Source organism: Ammodytes marinus (assembly GCF_949987685.1).
Source record: "Ammodytes marinus genome assembly, chromosome: 18".
NCBI lineage: Eukaryota > Metazoa > Chordata > Actinopteri > Uranoscopiformes > Ammodytidae > Ammodytes > Ammodytes marinus.
Window position 1 is genome coordinate 18,601,405 of NC_137222.1, and position 23,273 is coordinate 18,624,677.

Sequence of the window (23,273 nt, forward strand, 5' to 3'; positions counted from 1 at the left end):
AAGTAATTCAAACTAAGAAGCATCCATGTTTTGTAGTGACACAAAGCTGTATCAAAGAGTTGACACATAGTTGATTTGATGGTATGTGGTCTATGCATTGTAGACAGAGGTTCTGCTTCATTATAGTATTACCGGTTTCACACAAGCCTTTCAGCTTCAAATGCCACACCACCAGGGCAACTGCCACTTTCGTTCTACTGTGTGAAATTTCGTGTTTTTTCTTCTTTTTTTTTTTGGAAAGGGACATTAGAGAAAGGTTCTCTTGTTCATTTCCAAAGTGCCTCGGTTTAGGTCTCGCAAAACACAGCGGCTTAATAAGTCATTCAATAAAGCTGTCCAGTTAAACTTTTTATTGGCAGTTCCAGACCTCAACGGCGGTTGCTTGTGTGACTCAAAGGAGGATAAACAAATGCCAGTTTGCAGATATCAGTCACTTTTTGTTTTTTCAGCATATAGCCAAGATTACTCATAGCAATCGGCTTCCTCTTCATTTAGTAGAAAAGGAAGTTTAGCCGCAAGTGATTTGGTTTTGTTGTGGCTAAAACCTGCAAATTATGTCTTCCAGCCAAGGTCTTCATGGGTATCTGTTTTCTGCAGATTTAAAGCTACTAAAATAAGCCCTCAGGTGGCAGATGTTGCCCTAATTCAACCAAGGCACAGGCCTCTTGTTCCTTGATCCAATATGCATCCTGTTTGTAGATATGACACTATTTACCCAAATATAATATACAACAACTGGCTGAGGCCTTATATCCTCTCAGTTCAGACACTCTCATTGAAGTTAATTCAGCTGTATTTCAGACACACTGGTCAGTGCCATTGGCCTGTCTTGTGTATGGTTTGGCTACTTATGGACCCACCAGGTCTCAGTAATGGGGTCTTACTTGGGCTGGAATTTCAACCCAAAGGCTTCTCAAAATAAAAGGAGGGCGGGAGTTGGGTAGCAGAAGGACTTCCATGTATGTGTAAAAATACTTCAAAGGTATAAACTACAGTATATTATAGGAATATACAGTATATGGTATAATAATATGAACAGCGTCTACTGTAGGTAATAATATAGCCTCTGGTAATCTTTACGAGGAGGTTTGCTTTGTTGTTGCTCAGCCTTTCTTCTGGTTGAGATAAATAAGAGCTTGGAGGCAGGTTTAAATCTGGCGTTTGGTCTTCAGTATGGAAATGATCCAGTGGGAGGGAAGACAGTTTGATGATGTTGCAGATAAGCAGATCGGGATCAGAGAGGTGGGTTGCAGTGATTCAGATGAGAAGTGTTAGATTATCAGCTGATGGCTTCTGAAGTCTCTTATAGCTCCTCACTGAAGCAAGGGAAAGGTATGGTTGCTAAGGCACACATGCATGAAACACAAACAAACTGTAGGAATGCATTTTGGGACACTCCCAAAAAAAGCTTTGACATAGTGGTGATAGAAGGGCGAGAACCAACAATTCATTTCATGATTGACTAAGCACTCAACTCCAGAACTCAACGGGGACGTATTAAAGTCTGTTTATTTCGTCTAATCAATAGTCAAAAAGCCCTAAATGTAAAGCAGTAAATGGAAGGTATTTTTGCCTCATAGATGGTTTTGATGGTTAATCAATAGTGTAAATTGCTGATTCGTTCCTGCGACTGTTAATAAACTAATAGTTCTAGCACATGCACATTGTCAAATAAAGCACATATACAGAGTAAATGTTATGAAGTCTCCGCATATAAAAATGATACAATGTACTGTCTTCGCATAGGCCTACTTATTTTATACTGTAAGTACTTTACAGCAGGAAAATAGATACCTCAAGGACATATATACTAAATACAAATGCTAGTCGAACACAAACAAGGTCTTCAATGCAATGTCGTTGAATAAGAGAAGTGTGAGTAGGGGAGGCAGTGCAGAACTTCTTTTCCTCATGTGGCGCTTTCAGGCACGCTGTAAAAAAAAAAAAATCTGCCGAAGGTGAATGGCATTCACGACGGTAACCTTGGCGATTGATGGCTGCTTCTTTGCCGGTGGGTCCTTGTGCTCTACCAGGACCCTTATGCTCTAGAGACGTCCCACGTGGGAAAGTTTTTTTTTTTTTTTTTTTATTGCACCTGGGAGATGAATTAAGGGCCCAATGAACTTTGACCTTGGGCTTGATCACCCTGGCAACGCGGCGACGTGAACAATCGTTGGCGCTTTTTAAGACGGCTCGGACCGCGATCCCATAAACTCCCGTACATGGTTGAATGCCTCTCATTCAACAGACTCGGGTTTTTGTGGGATCTTGTAAAGTCTGGAGGGGCACTCTCACTGATGTATCTGTGAGGAATGAGAACTATCCGCTAATGAAAATTCTTCTTATCAGTAGAGTCTAGTTAGCATGGAATATTTACACACCTCTGTTTCATTAGAACCTTGTCGTTAAACCTTTCTTTTAATATCCTTATATCAATAAAACAGAAGTCCAGTTATTTCATTAGCGGACCATCTCAAAGGCTTGCCTTCATTAGCACTGGCTTGTAAATGCTATATGTGATTCCATTAGCATCCTACCCTTAATGAAGTAAACCCCCAGCGTGTTTACATCTCTCTGATCCCCCATGGTTGCCAGTAAGGATCTTTTTGATTGGCTAGAACATTTCAAGCTATCCCCTGGAAGATTGGATCATACAGTTATTAATGCCAATGAGATCTTCACTGCTAGGAAGCCAAGAGCAAGATCAAACTTTTTGCGTAATCAAGGTCCTGCTTAAGTATATATATATATAGATAGATAGGCCGAGACATGTTGATGCAGTGTGATAGAGGAGCTTTAATGACAAGACTTGCACCAACCTTAGCCCTCCTGACAGCTGATCACCAAACCTGTACGTACACGTTCCCAGCTACCGAAGTGCTTTCATCATTCACTTCAAGGCATTGGAAAGAAGAGCCCTTCGCTGAAAATGATTGATGATGCATACAGGAATAAAAAAGGCACGGACATGCCCTCAAATCCCTACTCTTTCAATTTATCTTACAACTGTCAAGTAACTGAAAGCTCATTGGCTAATTCTGAGGTAGTTTGATTTCTCCGATAAAGACCAAAGTTGTTCGGTAACCCATAGATGTGTGTTCAGGTTTGAAAATAGCAATGGATAAAGTCTCTTATCCTGATGCTGAGATCATGTTCAGGGTCAGACTAATTCGTTCCATTTCCCCCCCCCCCCTCCCCCCAACTCTGTCATTCAAGCTTTAGGTGAAATTCCAAGTGTTTGAACACCATGCTTAGGCATTACTCAGTCCCATGGGAACATTATTCTATAGATGGCTAGCAGTGCAGGGCTCTTTTTTATGTGGAGGGGGGGGGGGAGCCGCTGTCTGCTTAGTTTACTTCTGATTTTGGAAAAGCCCAACTTGACTGGGAGCCCGGACTCATATGTTAATGCCTTAATGTTGGGTGACACTGCTTAGGGCTCTATAACATGTGTCACTGTTTGCCCCTTCAACCCGTTGTGCAGTCAGGAATGTAATGTGTTGTAGTAGATGGAGCAGGACTTGTATTTTCTAAATCTAAATGTATCAATATTCATTCAAGATTTTTTTTCTCTCCTCTCACCCAAAATGCATGCGTGATACATTCATGAATACTGAAATTAAAAAAAAAATCCTACATGAGTACGAAGAGTGCTTTGGTAGAAAGTAATCCACAGTGAGACTAACTGTACAAATCCTCGTGGATGTTAAATTGGACAGATGATAAAAATAGATGGTTTATGCGAGCTCATTTTGTCTCATAAGCTTGGAAAACAGGAAAGATTCTTTTAAATATTCTATTTCTTCTTAGTTAACAATCACACATGCTTTATTGGTAATGTATTAACTTTTCATTAAGGTCATTAATTTAAATTATGCTTCTTTATTTCTTTGTTATCGGCACTCCATTCTGGATCAGGATAATACATTGTCTCTATGCATTGCACAACAATATTGACCAACTTCATCCCCACACTATCTTCACCATGGTCAATAAGTTCTTGTATTAGGGTGACGAAAGACGGATATTTCCACATTTTGGCAACTCATACTAAAATTACTACATCCAAGCTTTGTGGAAAAAAACATGTTTAATTATAGTTTAGGGGGTGAACTAATCCCACAAGACAAGAAATGTACAACTCGTTTATGAGTTAATCACAAAAACACAGTCAGTCTTGTATTAACTCTCTTCATCTCTTGAATTCCAGCCCTAATCTTGTAGAATGACCGACATCAATGCACTTCATTTTACTCATGTTTCAGACTAGTCTCCTGCTTTGTTTTCAGTTGACATTTTCCAACATCTGACAACAACAAAAGCATTATTGTGCTCGTCAAACTGTGACATACAGCAGCACACGAGGAGCAACATGTTTCCTTCCTGGCAGAATGAGACAGTCAAAAAAAAAATGGCCCCCCTCCTCCTCTGTTTTATTTAATTTGTGATTTACAGGATGATCTCAGTCTGTCTGTGTTTGCTCTTGCTGGTCCAGACTTGCTTTGCCTTGTCAGTCGCTACACTACTAATCAGAGCTTTGAAGAATGCATTGGACATGAACATCCCCCCCCCCCCCTCACCATACACACACATGTACACACACACGCACACACACGCACACACACACACACACAGACACACACACACACACACACACACACACACACACACACACACACACACCCCTTATAAGCAGCAGAAAGTATCAGCATCCCAGACAGCTTATCATGGGGAACTAATTCAATATCCCTTTGCCTGTTTTAAATGTCATTCTCTGAGCTCATCTGTAGTGACATGTTTTTCATGGTGGCAATAAGGGGGCTTTACTGGGCTCAGAACACAGTGTGTGTATGTGTGTGTGTGACGCTCTTGATGTTTGCCGGACATCTAAAGGTCCTCACGGGGAATGAATAAATGAATAAAGTTTGGATCAGCCCATTGCCAATGTGATCCGCATGAGCTATACCCAGTCGATAAAAGACACAGTGAAATCCTCCTTCCAATGGGGAAAAAGTGAAGTTCAAAAAATATGTTCCTACTGTGTGAACTTTACTTCAATTCTACATTCTACGGTGTCAATCATGAAAGGAAATGCCACTTATATGCCACATAAAATCTGCAGTTTTAAAGGGATTATTAGAGTTGATACAGGGGGGAGACATTGGCAGGTATTGGAAAATTCTATTTGTTGATGCATTTGGCTTACATTTTTTAAATATTGAATATAGTGTTGTAATTCAAAAAAATATCCCCATGCAAAACATTTGATATATTATAAGCAATGTACTGTATATAGGCTTAATTGTTGCTCATCCTCTTTGCTGGATAGTGTCAGTGACCAGTGTGAATGCTGGTCCGGAGGGGGGTAGCAGCCTACTCAGTTGCCTCATTGTGCCAGATAATGACTTCCCTATTGAGAATGACCTCTTTGACCCCGGAGACAGACAGTAAGACGGCCTCGTCTCCTACAGCCCCTGGAGGCACCGCGGCCTAATCTGGCATTTTGCCCACATGGAGCTGCTACAACCTCGGTCCCAGTACCCGACCCATTTGAAATGTGAGAGGTTGGCTAGGTCTGATGGTGGCAAATTGTAAATTGTACGCTCAGAAAAGAAGACTCCTGTTTATCAACTGGAAGCCATTTTTTCATATCTATCATCTATTCTACTTCTTATCTCTTTCTTTTGTGTCCCAGGTGTTCCAAATCACATACTCTTTCTTTTTACTGTTTTACATTCTACAGCTGGCCATACAAAGTATGTAGTTAGCATGCAGTAGGGATACAATTGAAACATACTTTAACTTATTTATTTCATCGTGACAGGCTGCCTTTAACCTGCCTCTTGCTTAATAAATCCATCACATTGCTGCTTGTTTTCACTCAGAGGCTCCATCAGTGTGATGTCACTTCCAATGTGCAGTGGATTGTGGGTCAGAAATGTCAAAAGAGAACGCTGATTTCCACACGGAAAATCACGACGTGCGTGTATTGGGAACTCCTATGTTTCTACCATACTAAATAGCAGGGGAGTGTGGGTATTGGAATGCAACGTGTGTCTCATTATCCTTCTCTTTTCGTTCCAGGGTTCCTGAAGCCCCAGTGCTCGTTGGCTCCTCAAATGCAGCGAGGTCGCTCCGGCGAAGCATGTTCCTGTTTCACTGGCATGTGTCACCTCCATCAGCGGCGCCTTTCCACAGGTAACACTCACTGACTGTTCAGTCAAGCCTTGGTTGTTTACCAGTCTCGTTCTTAGAGGAGAACGTAGGCTATGTGTCGAGCCTGTCCTCAATGAACTATCAGGAAAGGAATTCACTCGGTCACATTGTTTTATTACTATTTTTAAAATGGTGGGTGGATACATTCATAATAGCGCTTTAGTTGCAGGTTAGCAACAGTATATTTCTTTGGAAAGATGATTCATGGGTACCTTTTGAGACTTGTGTAATCATCCCAAATAGCCTATCATCTAATTGGTTTAATCTGTTTTCAAATCAAACCAAATCAAATCAGTTTTATTTGTATAGCCCAAAATCACAAATACATTTGTCTCAGTGGGCTTTACATTTCATACAATATGATATATGATACAATATGATACAATATGACACCCTGCCCTTACACCCTTAGCTCGGGCTAAGGGTGTAAGGGCAGGGTGTGTGAACTGCTGTACACGACATGTACAGCAGATCACAATATATTATTTGAGACCACTATTTAATATATAGTTTGAGTTTATTAGGAGGATTTGAGATGATTATAATTTCGTATTCTTACCTTTATTTTTGTTGTGTTTTGTCTTCAGCAAAATGAACAATATTATCTTTATGGAACAACTTTCTAAACATATCATTATTAAGTGCTGTAGTCCTATGTTGCATCGCTAATCAGTGACTATTGCACAAACCCACTATAGAAGCAGTGCCTCCGGTCAGAGGTGTTTTTGGCTGGGGACCTTTTTCGGGAGGCAGCATGCAGTCTGGTTATTACGCCTAATGGTGTCTCTGCATGTGTGGAGCCCCCATTGATGGACAGGTTAACAGGTTAACAGAGGTGCTTTGAAAATTGGCCCCATCCTGAATCCCCCCTCCCCCTCCCCCACATTCCTCCTTACAGGAAAACAAGGTCTGACATCATTGTAGATAGTCTGTACTGGTGTGTAATGGTATGCGGCCAATGGACAGAGTGCTGCTAAACATGTGGCTCACGCTGATATATTCATGGCTCTTTTTTTCCCAAGGCTCGCTCTCTCTTTCTGCAGAGTCAGTGCTGCTGCTGTGACCTGCCGAGCCGCCTGTCATGTGAGGAGAGCATGACTCGTTTGGCAAAGACTAAGTCACATAAACATATAAACAGCTCCGGGATAACAGCTGGTTGATTTTAAAGTTAGATGATTTTTTTTTTTAATTTAAATTCAAACCCTTGGAGAGGAATCTCTCGGTACATGGAAGAAGTAGAAGTGAGCTCAGGCTCTGAATGTTGAGAGTTAGTTCTGAAGAGATGTATTTTTTGCAAATACGAAATTACTTCCCGAGCCCATTACTTTTAGCCATTTATTTTTGGAGGATACAAGCACTTCCATTGTAGGTAGCAGTAAGTGCTTTTTGCTTGTTGTCTTGTTTTGTCAGTTTGCTCAGGGTTTGTTGTCCTTCGTTCCATTGTTGCGCAGCACTCCACATCCATCAGGCCCGTGTCTGGTTTGCTACATTTTTTTTAAATGAATCTTTATTCTACTTGAAGTGCTCTCTGCCGTGTTAGTGGAATTTGCTCGCTGAAGTGGTTCATTGAATTTAAAGACGTTCGAGTAAATAATAAATGTTTTGGTTAAATCAGCCTTCCAGCCGTCGTGGAGTTGTATCATCTGTTTTTTTTTTTCGAGGACAATTCAGGGAAAACACTTGAGGCGTGAAAATACTTATAATATTAGTAGAATCTGCATTTGATGAGCAGAAAAAGAGAGAATCCACGCATGGTTATTTCATTAGAGTATGTATCAAGAGCTGCCTCGAGGGCTTCTACATCATTTACATCATTCCATCATGTCTGCAAGTAGAAAGCAAGAAAAGAAGATACAATCAAAATGACCAATATGATTACTCTACCCAAATCCACTAATGCACTCATGTCTTTGTTTTTTTTTCTGTTTTTTGTATCATAGTAAAATAAATCCCAGGCTGGGAAGTGGACCACTGCGTAACTTAATAATGAAAGTTCAAAACAGGACACTGAACCTGCAGCAGGGACCTTTATTCCCATCAGCCCCAGTGGTCTGGCCTCGACAATACAGATAATCTACATTTTCTCATTGGAAAATATATTTTTATTTTCAATTTTGTCATTTTGAGAACCCACCTTTCACACTAAGATACTATTCGCCATGGACAAGTTTCAGCACGATCGCAGAGGTGCGCAGTCTTTTTTTTCCCCGACCAACCTCGCCCCCATCTCTGTGTATTCCACACAGCTATCCTGATTGATTGCAACATTTTTTACTGTCACTGCCTGCAGTTAGGGTGGACGTGTTTCCTGAACAATTAGGAGCATCTGGATTGAAAGTGCAGTCTTTGACGAAGTATGTGAAAGGTTTTTTTTCTCCTCCTGTGTTGTGGCTATTTTAAGACATGCAGAACACTAGGGTACAAGTCACCCTGGACTATTTAGTCTATACCTTACATTCAGGGGCAGCTGGAAAGTAGAGTAGAGGGAGGAGTGATAGTGTTGGAAGAAGGTGGATTGTGATATCTTTCTGTTTTGCTAACTCATTACAGGAGAACTCAAATGCAGTGGTGTGTTAACGCTGTAGTCAGCGATTATGGAGAAAAGCTTGTTGTCAAAATTTGTAATAAAAAAAAAATCTATTGTTAATATACAGCCTAGGCTCTGTGAAAGGGCACATTGCTATAGCTACGGATGGCCCTCTTTGTTTACACACCCGTTTACAGAGCCTAGGCTGTGTATTAACACCAGAATTTGTTTCAGCGCGCACACACAGTATGGACAGTTAACGGATCATGGGGAAATATTCGCTTATCTTGACAAAGTGATTTTGCCAACAAGCGTTCTCCAGCATCACTGACCCCGCCTTTTTAAATGCTCTGTGAGCGGCCAAGAGCAGAGTGTACTTCTAGAGTAAGTGCAGTTTACTGTTAAGTCATGGCAGCGGCCGGAGTCAACATTTTATAGAGCCTGTAATAATCATGGATCTAATTATGGAACGTGTTACTATAAATCCACCAGTGTCCCCAAAATGGCGTGTTTTTGTCCCCTCCAATCTCCACGTTCCCGCCCGCCCGACATACGGCCACAATGACAAGCTGCTGTGGGGAGGTGCGAGGCCTGTTAGCGGTGAGCGAAGCAGAAAGGCTTTCTGGGAAGTTCTTTGGAGCCATATTCAGCAGCCGTTCCGCTGAACTGCAGGCAGTGTACTGATGTGGCCAGGGCTCTGGTTTCAGTGGTTTTATACATTGTTTGGGGCTTTTCAAAAACAAACTTACTGGAAAGACGGACTGTGAGAAAAAGGGGACTGTGAGAGAGGTTAGTGTCCGGGACCAATTTGAAACACTTCAGAAAAAAAATCAATCATTTAGTGAAAAAAAAGTCACGATGGGAAAAAGGTTCTTCTTCTTCTTTTTTTCCCCTGAAATTGTGGTATATGAGGTGAGAGAGAAGGGAACGCATTACAAAAAGAGAGACGGTATTGAAAACAGGGCTTTTTTTTCTTATTTAAAAAAAAAAAAGGGCCCTCTCACAATGCAGGCCTTGTGCTGTGATTTGGTCTGTCCTCACCGAGCTGAGCGGAGGAATGGAAAAGATTATCCACAGGAATGTCTGGGGTGCCCTCAAACGGAGCGGGCCGCGTGACTGGCCAATGGGAGCGGGGCCCTGCCGAGCGGCGGGCTAATTTTTTCCTGATGAACTCAGCCCGCCTGCTTCCACAATGCGGTCTGATTGCCAGGGCTGGAACCCACATATGGTCTGTGTTTGAGAGGGTCCAAATGACAGGACCAATACTGCCTGGAGAGAAAGAGAGAAAGAAAGGGGGTGGGTGGGTGTGTTGGATGTAGATGATTATTACTGGCTCCCCCACTTTTTTTTTTTCTTTTATGTCATAAGCTCTGGATGGATGTGGCTAAGAATAATGCCGGAAACACACTGGCGTGATCTGACCATTAAGCCTGTAGTTTGCCACTGCCTGCTGAGAAGAACCCACCAGATGTACTGTTAGCTTTTCATTCCTCACTTTTATCGCCGGCGTTTTGTTCAAATAACGAGCAATTACGCCGAAAGCCAAGCTACATGAGCGTTTAAGGCAGTCCCAATTCATTACACAGCCTCAGAGTTATCTCACCGGCCGGTTTCATTTGGAACCCATTTACTCTTCAGAGTACTTGGAAAGAGGTTCTGTCGCCCCTCCGCCTAGAACCCAGCCAGAGTAAACTATAGGGAAATGCAAGCAGATCGGCTCCAGCTCCATGCAAGGAGTGTGTGTGTGTGTGTGTGTGTGTGTGTGTGTGTCGAGATAGAGAGAGATGTTGTTTGGGGGGGGGGGGGGGGGGGGGGTAGAGTAGCGAATGGAGTTAAAGTTGCTCCCGGCTCCTCATATTTCCCATGGCGGGGTCCTGTAGAGGTGAGGAAGGGTCAGGGAGAGGGAGCTTGTTAGCCCCGGCATGCTCCGCGCTCCCCTCACTCTTAATTGGCTGGACAGAGGCAGTGCTCTCCCCACCGCCGGCTGCTTCCTGTTAGGGTCAGCAGCAGCCAGAGGGGCCGGAGCAGGACGCCAAGATGCCCATTATAGGCCCTGGACCCCCATTCCTTTTTTTATTTATTTTTTATTTATATACAAAAACTCTAACCATCCCGACTCATCTTAAGCACAAACAAGCTAATCTTAGCATTTGTTCCTAATGGTAAGGGGTTTAACTTGAGGCCAAAGGACTGGGGTTTGTCATGACTGGGATAAGAGCTGCCAAACAGTTCAGTTAATTGGCTGTTTTTTTTATTTATATTAAGCACATCAGATACTGTGAGATATATTGGCTGTGGTTCCCAAGGCACACACACACACTCCTCTGTGTTGCTTTTTAAACCATTTTGAAGAAGATTACCCATTTATACATGTGTTGTAGGGTGGGAATTGGGAAGGAGCAATGTCATTTAATGAAAATCCTTTTCCTACATGTGAACAATGATAGCGTGATAAAACCCAGCCTTGCCTTCCTTAGAGAAATAGATATTTCATCTAAAAAGCCCATGTATAATACTCTGTGCTATTAGGCAAATTATAGGTTTTTGTAACTGCTTCTGATCACTGCAACAAGCTAACCAGGTATTGTAAAAATGAAATGGGGAATGTGTTGGCAAACAGTTTCTCGTGAACACATCCAGCATGTGCACTGCAGAGTTAAGTACTTTTTTAACTTTTTAGAACTTCTAAGAAACTTTTTATATTTAAAGAAAGTTTAATTTAATCTTCACTATGACATCATTTTCATGTCTCTTTGTACTTCTTGGCAGAGTACCATTATGTGCTAGTCCTTATTTAATAAAATGGGGGATTTCCCCGAGTGACATGGCCCCACAGTGGTGTCCAGCTGCCACGGCAACAGCAGCCATGACACATCTGCAGCGATTAGAGAGTCCTCGGCCCAGAGCGACAGCAGACATCCATCCACGGTGGGTCACTCACTTAGAAATCAGAGCAATTTAAGCCTTTGATAACACTGTGAGCCTATAATCCCTAAAGCAGCAGCATCCCAGTGAAATGCTATGTCATTGTTACAGGGCCAGGGAGGCAGCTGGGGACATTACAGGAAGTAGTCACATCCTCCTTCTGTCACACGGTCATTGTCATCTCCACTGTGTCATTCAGGGTAGCGCAGGTTTAGGGTCGAGAGTTGAACCTTGAATTTTTTTTTTCATTATGAGTTTTAAATTTGAATCATGCTACGGCAAACGAAACAACATTTAAATTCAAAAGATCCGGAGTACGGCATAATTGAATGAATGCCTAATGAATTTTTTTGGAGCTGCATACAAATGCGTCCATTGTTCCTTCTCCTTTTTTTAAATGAGAGAGAGAGAGAGAGAGAGAGAGAGAGAGAGAGAGAGAGAGAGAGAGAGAGAGAGAGAGAGAGAGAGAGAGAGAGAGAGAGAGAGAGAGAGGAGAGAGAGAGAGAGAGAGAGAGAGAGAGAGAGAGAGAGAGAGAGAGAGAGAGAGAGAGAGAGAGAGAGAGAGAGAGAGAGAGAGAGAGAGAGAGAGATCTTTGTATTAATTATTGTCCTTTTTTTGAATTCATTTTTCTCGGTTCTATTTAGCGGTTAATATATTCTCTCACGGGCGGTTTTTCAAAGATGAGGTGAAAATGTCTCTCTCTCTTCCACATCATCGCAGCTCTCGTTTGAGTTGACCCGCTGAGTGAAGATAACAACATGAAATGGGCAAAGGACACATTTTATTTTTACAAAAAATAAAAAGCCCTGCATTTTCTATGAACATAAATTACACATGAAAGTTCTCATTCTTCAGGGCCCCATGTTGCCTAACACAGAACAGCATGTTAATCACAGTCATGCACTTTGGGTAAGCCTGCTGAAATATATGGGCAAATTAAGATAAACATTGGATGTGTACAAATAAATACGACCCATATTAACCCGGATAAATATGTCAGGCCTGCTGCTGCTGCTGGACACATCAGTGCTGCCTAGGCTTTTTTTTTTTTTTTCCTGACAGCTGAAGCCTGCATAGTGTCTCAGTGCCATGTCTATATCAGTGAGTCTGACTAAGTGTTGAAGGGGTCAACTGTCCTCCTCCTTAACCGCAGAGCATTGGGGGACATGCATACGTATTGCATGATGTGTTTTTTTAAAATGCAATCAAAAGGAACAGTTATGCTACCTCACGACATACTGCACTCCACTGTACAAACAAACAAGGGGAAATGTGTTCTTCTTTTTACGCGCGGGGGAAAACACACCACAGGCAGGCATAAATCATGTAAATCCACTCAAAATCACTCTCGGTATAAAACCCGCCATATGTGTTGGGGATAGACCAACACGGAGAAGAACAAGAGTGCAAAAAAGCAAAAAAAAAAAATGTCTCTTGTTATCCATGCCTGTTGTATTTCCTCCTGGATAACGGAGAATCCTAAAAAAGGCTTTGAACATCTGGATCGGCTAACAGCAGCAAAAGGGCCAGATATTTGGACAAGGCCCCGAAACCAAAGCAAAAGGCCAATTCAATATCTGTGATTTATTTATCAAGTCTTATTTTTTCTTCCGAGCATGTGTGTTTCCCCGGTTGTTATGCTTCGCTTTCAACATCCGAAGCTGTTTTTGGTAAAACCAGAACGAACAACTACACAAGAATGCTGGAACATTTTTCTTGGCCCTCTCAGTAAACTGTGATGTCGCTTTTTTTAGCAGTTTGGACATTGGGTCATAATGTTTAATGGATTACGTGACATTTCCTATTTTCCTTGTGTCAGCCATTCTGGAGAACACTTGTTGACAGTATAACTTTTTTGTCAAAACCCGTGAATATCTCCTCTCTCTGTGCATTCTTGTTGAGTTCCTGCGTGTCCATCCCAATCCACTTCCGGTTTGTTCACTGGCCTGTGTGTTAAGTGGATGGTATTGGAGGCTCAGGTGTCCTTTAAGGGTGGACTGGGAGCTTGATGCTGTCAGCGCACGGTTCTGCCTGTTCCTTCTTCTCACTATGGTCAGTTGCCTCTGTACTCGTCGATGGGGATTTGAAGGGCAAAGCCGGCCACAGATCATCAGACTGTGTGTGTGTGTGTGTGTGTGTCCTCCCCTTACTCCCTGAGGAGGAGAAGCACGGAAGAAAGAGAGAGAGGGATGGAGAGAGAGATGGGTGATGAGTTAGCAGAGGAGAGAGTAGGGTGGGGGGGGTTGCTTTTGGTATTTTGACACTAAAGCGATTGGACACGCTTGGCATTATAGCCGGCCTGTCGATGGGAGGGAAGGGGAGAGGCAAGAGGAAACGCAACCGAGCGCTTGATCCGAATGTCACCGAAGCCGATCTCATGAAGTGGGGAAGGTCAGAAAAGTAGCACCTGTCGCCTTCAACTTGCCCATGCTTCCCCTTCCCTTTGCACTCCGGCCAAGGGCAAAGCAGGATTTGTAGGGTATAAGGACAAATGGGTCAAAGAAGGTCTATACTGAAGGGGGTGTGTGTGTGTGTGTGTGTGTGTGTGTGTGAGAGAGAGAGAGCCCTGACCACCCCCAATGTCACATGTCTTTGGCTGCACAGCAACAGGGCCCAGCCGAGTGTGCTAATGCAGGCCAGGACATGCTGCGATGGGAAAAGGTTGGACGTGTGTGTGTGGGGGGTGGGGGGGGAAGTGTTTGTAACTCCCACGTGTTTTGTACTAGAGAGAGAGAGAGAGAGAGAGAGACACTTCTTTAGGTGCACGGAGATAGAGAGAGAGGGAGGGGGAGTGATGGTAAAGCAGTAGCTAATGGAAATATCTTGTTGTGTCTCTGTGTTGGTCTGAGGAGCTGGCGGCCCCGGAGGAAAAAAAAAAAAAAAAGATGGTGGCTGCAGTGGCGACTCTAAATCTTTAGCCAAGCTGTTTAACCAAACAAACAGGATGACTACTGAGGAGAAGGAAGTCTTAATTGAAGACCATAGCGGTCGTTTATGGAGGTAGTATACTTTAGTTTATTACTACTTGGGTCTAATTGTGTAATGGTCATGATTACTAGTGGTTATGACGACATTGAACACACACCAGTAATGGCTGAGATCACTGCAGCAACTTCCTTGCAACCAGAAAGCGGTGAAACAAGGTTGTATACAAGGAACCACATTTGAACTTGTATGGCTGTTATCCCTTGTTGCATCAACTATGGAAATAATTGCCAACTGTAAACTGTCACAGATGCTTGTGATGAACAGTTTTTTAGCATTCACCCTTTTGTCCCTTCTAAATAAGTAAAACCTGATCAACAAGTGAGTTTGGTGTGTTATTATTACAGTTAAGATGATTTAGTTGGAGGCTTTTTCTGTGTGCTGCAATGAGCTAATTCAGGCCCATCTATGGACGGACATGGCAAATTAGCTTTTGGCTATACATGTTGTGGTGTTTGGCATCGGTTTATATAGTCACATACTTGTCCCTTTTACAAAATAAATATTAAATAGATGATGATGGTTAGATGTAGGGAAATAAAGAGTTTTAGGAAACGGGAATTATCTTTACAACCCAGCCGTATCCTCCTTGCCCCACCCTGTATGGACACCAGGCAGGGGAACTGTTGCAGTGAGTTGACCTTTTTAGCTTTAGCCCATGCAGGCGGCCTCAGTCAATGGCACTGTGTGGTGCGAGCGCAACAAACGCCACGGGGGCGTTGTGTCCACGAGTCCATTAAAGTCACTGACATTGAGCCAATTGACTAACATGGCTGTGCCGCTGTGCTGCCAATGACTTTGACATGAGGATGGGTATGTGTAAATAGCTCAGCAGCAGCATTGACATACTGTATAGCTGGTTGTGTTGGCAATGTGGTTCACTTAGCCAGACCTGTTATAAAGCATACGGATGATGATGATGATGATGATTATTATGAAGATGTTGTGTTTCATACACCTTTGAGGTCACTGGAGCGAATGGTGTGAAATAAAACAGATGAAATTAAGTTATTTGACTGTGTGAATAAACAAGATCAATTGGCAAGCTGAAACAACATCACGTATCATTCATCACACACTCTTTGAAAGCATGGCCGTCACTTCTCCTGTAGGAAATAGTGACGGACATTCTCCTTGGTTTTTTAGACATTTTCTTTCTATATAACTCACATCTCATATCTTACCTCCTCCCAGTCACACCTGTCTTGCTCGCTTCCCCGCGAGGCAGAGGTAGGCTCGCCCAGGAAGGAGTTAATCATTTACGTGACAGTTTTGCACTAAATATTATGAAAGCGTTCTAGAGACGCCCCTGGAACATTTTGTCCTTCACTGCTAATGCTTGTATTAAGTGAAGATGTCCCCTCTCCCCCGCAGAGACCACGTCAACCGGGATGAGTGGCTAATGACAGAAAGAAAAGCTGCCACCGGCGTAATGCATTTGTGTTTGCTTCCTGCAGGAGCAATTTATGCGTGCGTGTGCGTGTGCGTGCGTGCGTGCGTGCGTGCGTGCGTGTGTGTGTGCGTGCGTGCGTGCGTGCGTGTGTGTGTGTGTGTGTGTGTGTGTGTGGGGTAATATATTTGTTCTCAAATGTACATGCATTCATCTGTGGACATGTGCTCTTAATCTCTGTCCTGCAAGCTCTGCAATGACACACACACACACACACACACACACACACACACACACACACACACCCTTTTAAATAAACTTTCTTGTATTTGGCTTCTGCCACTGTGATTTCTTTAACCGCCCCGCTGTGTAAAGAGTCGGCCTGGGTGTGATTTTATTAAACATCTAATGTCAAAAAGGCAAAGCGAGCAGCGGCAGCAGCAGCAGCTGTCTGTAACCCAAGCTGATTATGAACATGTATTTGTGTTTATTTAGCACCCAGCCTGCCATCTGCTCTGTGTATTGTGATACACACACAGGCGGGGCACGTGTGTGTGAGCCTGATGATTACACAACAACAGCCGGGCTAGTTTTTCTGTGACGGCGGCGGCTACTGCAGCAGCGGCACCTCACCCGACACCAACAACCCACACTGTTCCATTATTCTGACTTTGCTCAGTGGCACGGCGCGCACAATTGAAAACGAGGGCGAGCAGACACACACAAATGGTATCAAGTGCCAACTACACATGTATATACACGGGGAGATGCAGGAATGCTACACACACACACACACAGGTCCCTTTCGCTGCAGATGTGTGTAAAAGCTGCACACACACACACAAGGCACTTAGAGAGACATGATTAAGTAATGTGTGTGTGCCGAAGCATACAACGTAGAGGACGGTCTATTGACATCGTAATGCTTAATACAACAAGAGATGGCTGTGTTTGTTTGCACTCCATCTGGCAGACAAAGGTCGCAGGTGTTAAAGAGCATGTATAGGAAAACAAACAAGTCCATTACCACTGATTATACCTTTGGTGTTACATGATAATTAGGTATTTGTTGATTTTTTTTTTAAACATTGTTTATGAGCCCAACGCATTAAGTATGTGGGAGGAGTGCAACAAAAATGAATGCGCGAGCACCGCAGCAATGTTGGTTACATAAGTGCCCTAAACCTAAATGTATCCCATTCTTCTCCGTGCAGTGTGCTAAAAAGATTATTTATAGCGCGGCTTTACAGCTCTGTGTTATCTGACTGCATGAGTTATCACTTAAGATGTTGATACGATCTGAGGCAGCGAGATGAGAAGTTGACTTTGGCCTGCTTTAACAATGTCCCATTGATGTTTTATCGCTCCGCATGTTACCTAATGTGTTACCACAGGGTGTTTGGAACTCAGCAGAATCCAAAGCAGAAATATAATTTAGATTTAAGAGAAACCTTGCCCAACCCTATGGATAATATGTAGTCCATTTTCTATGTTCAAAACACAACAGCCTATGTCTCTAGCCTCTCTGTCCTCACATATTTTAACATAGTAGATAGTTTTAAACAGCAAGATGGACTAAAGTTGACATATAAGACAGATATTAATCATTTTAAGAGTCATCCGAAAGAAAGTGTAGTTCATATTTGATAAAACTAACAAAATGTTAGGGTAATCATGTTCACATAATAAAAAGATGGATCTATTCAGTGTTAAGGATTACAACTTCATCACTCTTAGTATCTCTCCATAACTGCATGTGTCTGGCTCCTGTTTGCATGTGTGTATTTTGGGGATATGTGTGTGTGTGTGTGTGTGTGTGTGTGTGTGTGTGTGTGTACAATAACAATGGACTGAAAGCAAATGAATCCTTCGCCAAGGGGAATAATAGTTATTCTTCTCTATTATTTTAAAAGAAAAATAAGGATAAGATGCCAAGATATCCTCAGTTTAATTCTCTAGGTACAGTCAAATTAAGAAACACCCTGAATCCTACAGTTCCCATGATGCCTCAGTGTCTGAATTTGAATTTGAATTTGAATGTTGGTGTATCTTATTGGTATGTATCCAGTTCATCCAGGTCCCTGATGAGTAGTACTTTGGCTTGTTCTGGTGTTCCGTTGAGCTTGATGAATATTTTACAGTTGGTCGTACCACGTTGATTGAATTTTCTTCTGCTTTCTCAGGAATCGGGCCTTTCTGGCGATGTCAGCATTTTTCTTTGTCAGGTGTTTATTCAGATACACATCCGAAGCCTTTCAGTCGTCTTCCCTGTTTCAGCAGTTCAGTTTTGTGTTTCCTGTTGGCAAACGGAATTATTATGGCTGGTTTATCCGTCTTGATTCTCCATGGGAGCGGGTGACAGGCCTCGATGTTGCTACTGTCCAACTCAATCCCCTTTGAGTGGAGGAACGCCGTCACCTGTTGCTCCACCGATGTGGCGACCTGCTCGCTCGTCTCCCCTCCGTTCCGCGGTGATAATGTCCGCGCATAAGAGCGGGGTTTGGTCTCCAGCCCAGTGACAATGATGTCGTTCATTCTGGTGTACTGCTCCAAATCACCCACCCTGTTCTCCAGCAATATAATCCGCTTGTCCTTCTCGGAGTTTTGTAGCCTCAGTTCCTTAACTTCCTCCACCAAGCGCATGATGCAGTTCTGCTGTTTTCAAACTGCAGAAACCTCCTCCGTCAACATGTCGAGTGATTGTTTAATGTCATCGACCTCCTCCGCAGATGCAGGATGTTTTTTTCGGTGGCATTGCGCTTATTAGAGCACAAATAACCTACCGAATCAAACAGTTGGCAGCTGGCGAATTACTTCCTCGTTCCTTCCGTGTGTGCTCACGAAAAGTGACAGGTGACAGCCTCCGTGACAGGTGTCTCTAATGAGCCCCATGGACCTATAAAGAAGCCCCCCTCTGCTTCCTTAATTATCACTACTTTTAATCCCTGCACACCTCAAATTTGTTTCTTCTATTTTCAAACCTTGGAAAGAGCCACATGAGACAATGTTAGACAACAGGCTGACTAGTACTACTACACAACATTATTTTGTCTAAATTGTTGAAGTGCCCCTTCATTCCCAGCTGCAAAGAAAAGGAAAGATGAAAGTGCAAATGCTAGATTGGAAAATCAGGCCCCAGTGGTGATCTCACAGTTGTATCTCTTCCATCTCAATCTCATAACATCCTATTCAAATGAAAGCCAAAACAAACATTTTAACACAAATACAAAGTGCATTTATGATCAAATTCTGCTGATTGAGCCCTAACCCTTGAGCAGAGATCTTCTATAGTGCCTGCAAGAAACCAGTGAAGTACATCAAAACAGTATTCAACATTAGGAACAATAGAAAAGGCTGACGGATCCGAAAAACAAACTCCCATTGGCCATCAAACATCCATGTGACAGACACAGCTGTACTAGCAACACATCAAAACAAACAGGACCTCATAATATCTACAAACATGACTGTCTATAAAAGTTCTTCTGCAATGAACTTTCACCTTGATTGAGTGATATGAAAACAGGGTTCGGAAACACGTCAGTACACACAGAGAAATGTACAGTATGTCCAATGGCTCTCAGGTCTGGATGACATTAACATGGGGAGTTCACAGACTCTCTGCCATATCAAATATTGAGAGATTCCAGGAAAGTCAAATACGGGAGCATGCAGTGAGGCAGCAGAGCAATGTCCAGATTACTGGCAGCCAGGGGCAGATTCTGCTGAGCAAACAACAGGAGAAACCAAGTGCCAAACATGAGAGCTGTCTCAACTTCATACAACATTAGTTTAAGTACATCAGTTGTTGTTGGTGTAGTAAGAGAAGAGGATCTCCTTTTTATTTAGGATCTATGTCAACATAGTCTTGAAGGATGCAATAATCTCCCATGTTTTTCGCTTCACCAGATGCGTACTGCTGACACTAATACATCCTTCAAGCTGTACTTCATGCTGCACTGACAGTCTTGACAGGCTTGACTGCTGTCTAGGCCCATTTATTAATGTTGATGCCAATCTTTCGTCTCGATTTCAGGTCTTTTTTTTATATAGATTTGTCCTGTGATAGATTTAGCACGAGTTAGAACAATATTGTTCTAATTCAGTCATCGTGCAATGAAGCACTTGTTGGATGACAGATTGACATTCTTTTCAAAATGTAGTCTCTATTACAGGCCATTTTGGGGGGATTTTTCTTGTGATTCCCATTAGATTTAGCACAATATGTATGGTATTCAGTCATTATCAATAACACTTGTTTGCCAGATGTACCTCTGTTTCAAATGTCCTGCTGCTTTCATCAATAAGACTCAATGGATAGAGTGTGCATGTGTGCTACGTAATCCAGGATCAAACCTGTACCCGTGTTCAGGATAAGTCGGTGCGAGTTTTGCAGTTCCTTTGCGTGTTTACTTCCATGTTCTATATTACCAGTCCCTTAGCGCATCAAACCAGGAAGAGAAAAGGGTCCCTGCCTTCCTGTTTGTGTGCTGCCTGGGGGGGGGGGGAAGTGGAGGGGGGGTAAAGGCAGGCCAGAGAAATTAGTGGGAAATTAAAATCTCACACGCAGTCGGCGTGAACGCACAAAGCTCCAATCATACATGACAGCGTAGTTACACACACAGCGCTCAAAGGCAGTGTTTTATTTATCTGCTTTCATACCCTCCATGCAGACACATCGTTATGTTTTCACTTCTCCAAACGTCGGTTCTGTCAAGTCTGCAGCGTTTGATATCTATCCCTGTTGTTGTCCCTCATTAAGCTGTGAATTGGCAGTGCAACTTCTAAGAGGTGTAACTAAGAGGCTGGACTGCTGCTAACAATGCATCAAACACACCACTTTCCCCTCCTCTCTCTGTCTCCTTTTCCCTCGTTATATTACCACAAAAATGTTGCTTAAGTTGGCCTGATAATTTGTCAAAATAAATGATATGTATATATCACCTTCATGAATATATTAAAGAGGACTTAACAAGATAAGCCGTAAGATAAATCGTTACATTTGAGAAGCTGGAACCCATAACATGTCAAATACACCACACCACGACAACACCACATGTAACAGTTGTAAACCAAGGGGATGAGACAGCTGAACATTTACATGCCAATTCCCGCTTTAAACTTCCAGAATATGAAATTATATACACAAAAATCACAACACTGCAGAGAAAACCTGATCCCTGAGCATGCAAGGGTCCACTCACACACCAATAGAGCTGCCACTTTGACAGCTTTTGCTCTATGGGGTTAAAGTGCAGATCTGGGGTCAGCCTTAGAGACCACCCTCTGAACTGTAGAGTTGAGCACAGGGCAGCGGCAGGTCACCGGATCACTGGAGCAGTTGATTCATGAGACGGTGGCTGCACAACGCCGCCTCTGTCTCCCACACACACACACACAGACACACAGACACACAGACACACACACACACACACACACACACACACACACACACACACACACACACCGCCCTACAATAAATAAGCCACAGGGCCAAGGGCGATGAAACTATATGGACGTGAACATCACAGGAAAACATCCTTTTTTTCCCTCGTCTACTCAAAACACACCCGAGTGCTTTATTTTGTCAGCGAAAAACCAGGCCACGTGATTGACTCCTCAGCTACAAGATGATGCAGACTAAAGAGGCTGAGCTGTCGTGTGTGTGTGTGTGTGTGTGTGTGTGTGTGTGTGTGTGTGTGTGTGTGTGTGTGTGTGTGTGTGTGTGTGTGTGTGTGTGTGTGTGTGTGTGTGTGTGTGTGTGTGTGTGTGTGTGTGTGTGTGTGTGTGTGTGTGTGTGTGTGTGTGTGTGTGTGTGTGTGTGTGTGTGTGTGTGTGTGTGTGTGTGTGTGTGTGTGTGTGTGTGTGTGTGTGTAAGTGTGAAAGGTCAACATCTCCTTTTGGGCGCACAGTGTGTAAACAAGACGGACAAGAGGGATCCATCACATAGACTGTATATATTAGCGGAGTTGCCCGACAAGTGCATCCACTTGAACATGATTCAGGACTAATCGCGCAGAGATGAAGAGGAGAGAGAGTGACAGAGGAGGGAAAGGAAAACATATGGGGAGAAAAGAAAAGAAACAAGGAGAGAGAGAGGAAGAGGGATGGAGGGAGTTGAAATGGAAAATATCTTTATATCCACCTCTTTTTATACACAATTTTAATTTTAATCCTGGCAAATTCTGGAAAAGCCAGAATACTGCATCAGAATTACTAACATCCCATTAACTCCCATTAATTGGTACGTTCTCTTGACTATATTTTTTACATAGAAGTGGTTTATCAATATAAAGATATATTTTGCCAAAACATATCAGAAATCTGCATCCAAGAAGGTGTCACCTTTGGCTCGAGAAGCTTGTATATAGGGCGTTCATAGTCTCGCATGAAAATCATTAACTGCATTATTTAGTTAGTTAATGAAACCTGAAGTGTCATTCTCTTTCATAACGCCATAATGTCTCCTCCACTGTGTGTGTGTGTGTGTGTGTGTGTGTGGAGCGTCTGCACATGACAGCCGTTTGACCCGGGGACCCCTGGCATCCTCTGCTGTTTGCCTACTAGTGCTAATCTCCATAATGCACTTGTGTGCCTCACTTGTTATATGACCACAAGGACAACTTTGGCTCTTGTTCGCTGTCAAGCTGCGGAGTTGTGAAAGGAGTTGACCTTCTGCCCGTGGCCCTGTCCATTAGCATGCTTGTTCAACTATGTTTTCCTTCTTTTTCTACCGTCCGCCATCACTCTCTTCCTCTTCTCTCTCTCTCTCTCTCTCTCTCTCTCTCTCTCTCTCTCTCTCTCTCTCTCTCTCTCTCTCTCTCTCTCTCTCTCTCTCTCTCTCTCCTTCTCCTTTTCCTCTCCCAGCACTATCCCTATGGGTATGGGGGAAATGGAAAAGAGGGAGTGGAGCAAAAAAAAAATAGAAAGAGAGCTAAGATATTCTACAGGGGATTGTGGGAACCCACTGATAAAGCCTTGCATCTTAATCCATCCTAAGGCCTGTCTTACGGTGTACTATGAGCTTTTATGGGATCATTAAGAGTGTGTGCACGCATGTGCGTCCACATGCACACTTTAGCTGTGTGTGTGTCTATGTGGTGGTTTGTGTATTTGATATGTTAATGTTTCTTTTTGTGCAATCACTGATGCAGTATAGGTCATTCCTTTGAAACGTGTACTTCAAGGCTCTCCGAGATCTTCAAATATCTTCGGTAGACACACACAAC

The 23,273-nt window shown here is 43.0% G+C and overlaps 1 protein-coding gene across 3 annotated transcripts in view; it reads left to right on the forward strand.

Annotated features, from left to right (window-relative positions):
- The window catches only part of rxraa (retinoid X receptor, alpha a), a 114,302-nt gene that overhangs the window by 21,958 nt on the left and 69,071 nt on the right, over positions 1-23,273 (forward strand). For all 3 annotated transcript variants that reach the window (XM_080047180.1, XM_080047178.1, XM_080047179.1), the window contains exon 2: positions 6,085-6,198. In XM_080047180.1, coding sequence (XP_079903306.1) covers positions 6,085-6,198 — 114 coding nt within the window. The remainder of the gene's footprint in view (positions 1-6,084; positions 6,199-23,273) is intronic.